This window comes from Dreissena polymorpha, chromosome 5 (genome assembly GCF_020536995.1).
Source record: "Dreissena polymorpha isolate Duluth1 chromosome 5, UMN_Dpol_1.0, whole genome shotgun sequence".
NCBI classification, from domain to species: Eukaryota; Metazoa; Mollusca; class Bivalvia; order Myida; family Dreissenidae; genus Dreissena; species Dreissena polymorpha.
In genome coordinates this window covers 89318267-89327289 of record NC_068359.1, presented here as the reverse complement: position 1 = coordinate 89327289, position 9023 = coordinate 89318267, and the positions used below count along the sequence as shown (strand labels likewise).

Sequence of the window (9023 nt, the reverse complement as noted above, 5' to 3'; positions counted from 1 at the left end):
TGATCCGAATAATCTTCTGTTGTACCGGAGTGTGGTTTCGAATATTAGACAAAACATCTTGCTAAAACGACCAAGATTAAAAAGCTGCAATCTTGTGAAAACAAAGTCGAATAGAAAATCATTCATATGTATTAATTGCCCATTTTCCCTCTTGGTGAACGATCTATTTCTTGATTGTTCATGTATTGTGTCCTTTGCGATATTTTGTCCATACAGATTTGAAAAGTATACTGGAAATTTGAGTATATCTGGATGATAATTGTTCGTTACATCCGCCTTAATAAAAAGTGAATCTTAGGCCTAGTATATCATTGACTTTGAGTCTATGATTATGCATGGTAAATATAAAGTTCACGCAGATCATGCAAATACTCTCGTCTTCCTGTGCGCTGATCAGGCGTACCTGCCCAGACTCCATCCGTTCTCAGAATTATGCCTTTGGAGCGTTTTGTTTATTTCCACAAACAAAAGAAAAAAGATAGATCAAAGCGATGCCAATTTTGAACCAATGGAATTTCTTGACCACGGTGGTTCAGGCCCACTATTTGATGTAGCATACACAATTAGAAAGCTCTGGAGCTTTCGGTTAATAGAACAATGATGTCAGTTATTTTTATGTAAGTGCGTATTAATCAGGTGTCAAATTGATACACTCAGTTTTTATTAAGGAAACATGTATTATACAATAGTTATAGAGGGCCACAATTCGATAAAACACACCAAATATAAAACATCTGTTGTATGGTATCATAGAATAATATTTATGAAAATCTCTTTTCTGATATCCATTTTACCTCAAAAGACATACAAAGCATCGTAACGAAATAACGTGAACAACTTAAAACAAGTTCATTTAAGGTTCTTTCATGTCATGTTAAATACTATTTTATCAACAGTTTAGGAGGAGATGTCATTAAAAAAAGTTCACCAGAACGCATATTTCACGACTCGCGACGCAAGACGATCGAAAAGCGATTCGAAAAGCTCATGTGCGATATGCATGAATTAACTCAATAATTGCAATAATTGTTATCCTACGGATTAAAATATGTAACCATGTATTTATATTTCAACATTCAACTTCATAAAATGCCGGAAAAGTAGCATGTAACTATTTAACAAACTAACGGTAATATACAAGTGAAAACCACAACATTCAAATCCTTTTATTTAGGATGATATAAGTAACAGTCGACTTAAAGAAAATTAGTAATAACCGAGATTTAAATAAGGCTTTTTAAATGTGCTCGAAAAAATATAAAGCAAATATACCAACTTGCAGAAGTGTATAATTAATGCTAATAGAGTTCACGAGCGCTAGGCAATATCGCAGCCCAAAGACGTATTAGTTTTGTAGAAGTTGTTGTTGGGAACGTTAGTGTGCGTATCGGTTTTAACGCTGTACTTAGTACATGTACACATTGTATTGACAAATTATAGGTTTTCAAAATATGGTTTAATTAAGCAATTTTAATAATACAATTCGACCGCTTACACGTATTTTGACATAACATGCAGCTCAAAAGAATTTGTCTCGCTTCAATTTTATTCGCGTTGATATATCCTTGAAATTTAAAGCAATAAAAGCCTTTTGACAAATGGTGCATCTTATTTATAAACAAACATAAAGGAAAGAAAAAAACAAATTACATCATTATTTGGTAGCAAATTGAACTTAATATGTTTGCAATATATGTTTAATCTGCTTAAGAAACGTTTTTTGCATCCATTTTATGATGTTTCCTGCTACTGTTTTCCAGAAACAAGTGGGCAATGTGGAAGTTAACCAGTCACAACAAGTTGTGCTTTTTTTCAAACACATTCTTAGTTACGAGATACCGTCAAATTTTGGTGCGTAAATCCGGATTCATTGTATCGAGCAAGATTAGTTTTTAATTGCGAAGATTTTTGCTTCAATAAATTTAATAACTTAATTTTATAATAATCTCCAATAATCAATATAATATTCGATTGTTGATTTCTTTGGAATACAAATTGATGGGTAAGTAAAACACTAACATAATTGATTTATTGCATTTGTTACCAACTGAAAAGCAATTCTTAAACGATTTTAGGCTTATTTATCGTCCTTAAACGTAATCAAAAGCAAACTGTAAAATTTGTATTGTTAATAATAACCAAAGACATCAAAACATTGATTTTCTCCAAAGTATACGATTGCATGTTAGCAATGTACAAAATGAACATTAATTGCGTCCAAAATGTTTGTAACAAAAATCTTTAAAAAAATAAATCAACAAAATAGAAATTGACAAAACCTTTTTGCCATTAAACTAATTTGGTTGTGTTTTTGTTAGTTTTTATTTTCGATATAAGAAGCAGTTTTGCCTAGCTCTGGGCTTCACACGATCCATTGTTTGGGGAAAAAAGGACAGTTTTGGTTTCCAGAGATAAACAAAGGTTCAGGGACGATCAAATTGTGCAATAAATAAACTAATTAACAATGGCGATTTTCTTTATTAGGTCCAATGATTTACTCTGATGGGATATAAACATAGATTGTAAACAACTATGAATATTCTATACATTTCTGTCTATAAAGAAATCATCTATGCGCGTTCTTGTCATCTATGTACTTGATTAACTTATTTTTTAGCCAGCGGCCAAGCCTAGAAACCAGACGATTGACAAAAACAGAAGCTCGTATGACTACCGATATATTAATAATTGCCGTACGTTTTATTTGACTGTGAAAATAAAGAAATGTGGAAAACACGACATTACGTTTTTAACTGAGTAAAATTGAATAAATGGCTAAAAACTAAATGTGTGCAGTACAGACGTGATTCATTTATGGCTACAAAATCGCTCGTTTTTTGGTGTTGATATAACTTTTAGTGGCGAAATAGTTTTTAGCTGGCGATACTTTGGGGCCAAATATCATGAATCCCACGTGAGATAACTGTATTTATAAAATATTCAAATTGCAAGTATGTTGTATATTTAGCTTATAATTCCTAGATAATCCTCGTAATCAAAATTAATTCGACACATCACACCAATCTAGTTATGTTTAATTAGTTTATGACATAATAACGAGTGCTTGTTGAATGCATTTACTTTAGCTTGATTGAGTCGAAAGTCTGAGGCTTATTGAGAAATCATTCTCGAGTCTGTTTCGTGCGAAGGACCAGTATCGTTTGTCCTAATCATAATCTTAATCACACTTCAACTTTGGGGATTTACAAAGAGACATCACAGTCGATAGGAAGACGCCATATCCACAACGCCAAAACAACCTAGCCAGCTTGAAATTCCTTAGTCTAAACAGTTTTCACAAATGCACTCAGTGTTATTATATTAGATCAATTAGCATAGAGGATGTAAACAGCTTTTTGTGTCATCAGTAAATTATTAAGATTATATTATTTGGCTAAAATAATTTTCTTTTGACATCATTTTACTGTTTTATACACGAAAATAACCTTACATGTATTTATAAATTATAATTCATGGATATCAAATTAGCTTTTGCTTGTGGAAAAGGTAGCATCGGTTTTTATATTTAAATGAGTATGCAACAAAAGCAATGGCTCAAGTTTGTTTAAACAAACATATACATTTAAATGGTAATATGTTTGAACATGTTTTGTCACTTGCATTTACAAGAGAAGCACAATAAATTTACTACAAATACAGCTTATGAAGATTGTTGAATAATTTTACCATTCCATGAATATAAAGACTGCATGTACTTACGATGTAATTGTTTAATAATGACTGATACAATGCGCATGATTAAGTCAATCACAGTAGAAAAATTATCATAGAAACCAATTACAAATATAGCATATCGCTCACAATCAGTTTGTGAGTATATACTATGTCTTTAGTTGAGGGGAACGTGCTTAATAAAGCTTTTAAAGTTAAACATTTTATTTTAAGTAAAAATTATGGACTATTTGATAAGATCTTCAATTTCTTCTTGTTTACAATGGAACGCATTTTCTTGAGACTTTTCAACTCTATTTCACATAAGGCTCTCATAACGGAATTCATCAGACCTGGAAAACATAAAAATATCACACAATATGGCATAATTCATGATTACAATCGTTGGTATACACATGCGATTAATTTACCATTATTTATGAATAATACATGCATTACCAAATGAATCCAATAATTGACTGTAATATACATACCCTCTTTTTCGTATAGCTTCTGTTCCTTCTGCGATGTCTAAAATAAAAAATGCCATTACACTGCTTTCTGTAATATCATACTGCATAATACAAATTGTTTAGGCGATAATTGAACAAAACTATTATTTATTTACATATTATTTGTGCGCCTTGGTATGCTTAAAATTACGTATTCAAATAACGATATAATTGAAACATATAAACAATAACGCATTATCAAATGATTTACGCACCAGTGATAAGAGTAATATCTGCTATAGTATCAATCTGAACTGATTGGAAAATGTTTCCTTGGTGAATCCCCACGCCTGAACATTCCTTGCTGACCGTGTTATCTGCGAGACTCGATCGGATGTTTATGTGTGGTTCATCGTCAGATCCACTCTTTCCTGATTGCAATTGCGTTGGGATGATTTCGTAGTGGCTAGTAGCTGACTCCGTAGAACTCGGTTCTGAATTGCCATCAAGAGAGTCCGTGTAATTGAGCACCTCCATGTTTTGCAGTGATGTTGTCGGTTCACCTTGTCTAGCGTTGGTGTGGATCTCAGGAGAACAATCACTTATCGATGTAATATACATCGCTATCGGAGTTCGCCTAATTTTGACGACAGCTGCAATACAAATCAAAAAAACTATACATGTAAACATTAATGTTCAATCAACATTACTAATGCTGCGCTTGTTCACGTATACACATTATAGTACTTAAGTTTATTAAAACGAAATATATATTATGAACACACCAGACTGCGTGGTACACTTCCGGTACACGAACACTGATGTGGAAATAACAGCTGCAATAAAAACGAATCCGACGCCGACCACACTGGCGAATAACACGGTTGCGTTCTTGTCAACTGAAATGTGACATCGATCTTTTAACACAATTAACATTTACATATGTCGAATAATAGAAAGAAACAACTTACTTAGAAATCAAACAAAGTTGCTCCATTCAAACATTTTCTATGAATATACATTGAATCAATGTCTATGATGTTAAAGGGGCCTTTTCACGTTTTGGTTATTTGACAAACTTTAAAAAAATTGTTTAAGATTCGCAAATGTTCGTTTTAGTTATGATATTTGTGAGGAAACACCAATACTGAACATTTAACATGCTCTAAAATATCCATTATATTAATCTTTTTACGATTTAAAAACCTGAAAATTATAAAGCGTTGCAACCCGAAACGATTGAACAATGTGGAGAGTTCTGTTGTTGTTATGTTTTGTGATAGTACGAGGATTGCTTATATAAAGTATAAAATACATCAGTCATTGTATGAGCACGGATTACCGAGTGGTCTAAGCGATAAACGTGTCCTGGGGTCAGTGGTTCAAGCCCAGTTGAGGATTACTTTTGTTCTTTCTTTAATGTTATTATTGTTTTTTACTGGACTTTGTTTAGATCCCATTTTTACATTTATCAATATAAAGCATTTAATGACAAACTTCAATACATGCCAAAATCTGTGAAAAGGCCCCTTTAAAGATATATTCGATCATTTAATTTATGTACGAGATTTGTGTCGCCTTAGACTGTTGTTTCACCTAAATAGGTATAGCATTATCTTGAAATAGTAATATGTTCTGCATGGGAATCCTACAATCTCTCAAAAAGCAAAGCGTCCATTTACATATAAAACTTATTTTGTGCTACTTACACTTTGGAGTTTCCGTCACATTTTCGACCGTACCTGAAATCGTTGTAGAGTCGTTCAGTAATAAACTACTTGTTTCATACTCATAATTCATAAATTTGGTATAAAACGTAACAGCTGAAAACATATATGGTATTAAACTATATATATATATATATATATATATATATATATATATATATATATATATATATATATATATATATATATATATATATATATATATATATATATATTGAGTGTATGATTGATTAAATGATAATGTTTGTTTCAAACAACAAATGCCGATACATATTACGGATTTTATAGAATTTCAGCGAATAAATCTGTGTTATTAAGTGTGTAATTTCTATTTTATACAGCACGTTTAAACACGTGCATTTCATGATAAAATAATTTTCAACATAAACAAATTACAACCAGTTTTAAGTAAGAAACATATATATTTTGTGTTTGTAAAGACTAGCGAAGCGACTAGACGCCATTGCTATGACTTAGCATGTATTTTCGTTAAAGCATTTGCTACCGAGATTACAAACCAATACAGCTTAAGGGGCACTAACAGAAAATAATGACCGGAGCAAGCGGGCAATATACTAATTACTTGTCCCAGTGAAATACTTTGTGCGAATTAACCTTATTAACGGAACTCGGACAAATGAGATTTTACACGTAGTGTAACAATGCAATGTATTCCATTGTTGTGTTACAAATTTTGCTTTATGACGCGGACTTTCACGCAGAATTTTCGTTTTTGACAACCGTTAATGTGTACCTGTAAATAACATACTCGGCGAGCATCTTTCATTTAATTATTTTGCTATTGCTTCGATTTGGATGAATGTATTCGTAAATGAAATTTATCCCACTTTTACAGCGAATTCGGTTGATAAAAGCCCCGTTGATTAAATTTCTGCTATTTCTGCTATAAACCACGGCACAAATTAACGTCATTTTTTCGACAAGATGACGTCATAAATCCAGCGAAATTATCCAGTTAAACTAAAGTTGTCTAAATAAAAAGGTTTACTGAATAAAAAGTGGGATAAATAGAATAAAAAATTAGTGTTGATTATAGAACAGGTTTATCAAGCTCGGCACGAAAACGAAAAAGCACTCTGCATAGGCTCGTTTTTTGTTTGTTTTCTAAGCCTCGCATGACAAACCTGATCCATAATCAACACTAACCTAGTATTCTCTATATTGACTACCTGCTGTTTGTGCGGCTATACTGTTGAACTTTGTCATCTCATCTGTGATGGTCGGGGATACCTCGACTGTTGTTGTTGCATCAGTTGAACTACTAACTTCTTGTACATCAAGTATTATATCTTAAAAATAAAACCACACACACACACACACTCGTGAAATCCGTATCAAGTATAGCCTCGCAGATTATATCACAGTGTGCTTAAAAACGTCAATTGTTGTTTTGTCCAATTACATTATTGTACAGCATTTACTTTAGTATTTGTTTGAGTCTACGTATTCAGTTAATGTATTTTTAAGTCAGATTGCAACAGCTAAAGGCAGTGAAATACACAATATTTCGACTCAAATATTGACACTTTTTCAATATTTCTGGCGAATAATATATTAAAAGGAAAATGATAATGCAAAAGATGCTTTACCCTGTTTTGACATGGACACACTATCGCTGTTAACAAGACTTCCGTTTGTAAATATGGCACAATACCATTCATCGGAGTAATGGAACGTAATTTCTGATATTACGCAACGAACTTGGTTTCTGTCCTTACACAAACATTGCACTGCTGTCTTTGATAATACAGTCTTAGTTTCACATTCAGTGTCGTCATTGACCACTTTCACGATGTTTTCGAAAGTGTTACCAGTTGCCGTTTTTCTATAGAATATAGCAGACGTCATCGAACCTTGACACGAGGCTTCTATCGTCGTCAGACTCAGCATTTGAACATGAATTCGTATGCCATACAGACCTGCAAATGTGTATTGGGCCATGCATAACACGACTAAAAAACTCACACTTTTGGAAAAAGTCAGGGCAAAAAGATGTTTGTTCAAGTTGTTCGTTATATCTCGTTTTTAACATAGTTATACTCATTTGTTAAAACATAAACGCAATGAGCAGATAACAAAAGTATACACATGTGCACATAGTTATATTTCAAAATATTACTGCATGCACATGAACACAAGTGTGTTATTGTATCGAATATATTTTAATATGTTAAATTGAAATATTAACATGAACTGAACAATACTTACAGCAGTTTGAGATTAGAACTAATGACACCCATTCGGTAAAGAGATTCATGTCAGTTTAGGGTTTATTTCTTCAGTTGGTATTGCTTATTTATTTTTCATATATATCCGCGTAGTTAACCATTCAAACAAATGTATTTATAATTACTTATTTACATGTCTTAAACACCTTTGATCTATGCAATATGTAATTGATATATTTGTTTAGCATTCCGAATAAATATCAACCGGCTGAATTGAGAAATAAAATCCGTTTCAATCTTCTTAATTATTCAAATCAGATACGAACGGCAATCCCGTGTAAAAAACAAATATAAGGAATTTTATTTTACATTGACAATGGTAGTTAGGAGTGTTGTAATAGAATTGATACTTGACCTTGCATTGACAATCGTAAAAACATATCTAAATGGATCAAGAGCACTGTGACTGACGTATTGATAAAACGAGTTTAAATCTGCTACTGACTTTGCACTGCAGTTTCACATTATTTTTTATACGACTTGATAGCACGATGGTTAAATATTACAACCCGTTATCGCAGAATACGTATCCGATATATTAAATATGTTTGCCCTATACAATGGTACATTTACCAACGATAGCGAAGTACGATGCGTTGTAATTAGAATGTCGTATGAATGCGTAATTATATAAGAACGATAAGGACGACGTGTAGAAGAGTATTTTTAATGTGCTTTGTTCATTTTAGGTTTACTTCCAATCAACATGGTGTTCAGAATAATTTAAAAGAAAAGGGCAACACAGATACAAAATATTAGGATCTTTAAACACATACGTGTCAACAAAAAATCAAAACTCCTAGTATAGCAATTTTAATTAAATAATGCAATATAAAAACACTAAATTAATAAAGCATATTCAACCGCAAATCAAATTATAGATTTAAATGCCCGTTACCGCACTTGAGAAAGAAACAAATACG

General features: G+C 32.2%; 1 protein-coding gene across 1 annotated transcript; it reads right to left on the bottom strand.

Moving 5' to 3' along the window:
• Positions 1 to 2107: 2107 nt before the first annotated feature.
• LOC127882281 (uncharacterized) lies at positions 2108 to 8359 on the bottom strand. The gene is made up of 8 exons (XM_052430836.1): positions 8081 to 8359; positions 7462 to 7791; positions 7042 to 7161; positions 5834 to 5866; positions 4910 to 5023; positions 4400 to 4777; positions 4167 to 4203; positions 2108 to 4025 (listed from the first exon to the last, which is right to left on the bottom strand). The coding sequence occupies exons 1-8, from the start codon at positions 8127 to 8129 to the stop codon at positions 3992 to 3994; spliced, it is 1095 nt and encodes a 364-aa protein (XP_052286796.1). The 5' UTR covers positions 8130 to 8359; the 3' UTR covers positions 2108 to 3991.
• Between the last annotated feature and the right edge of the window lie 664 nt (positions 8360 to 9023).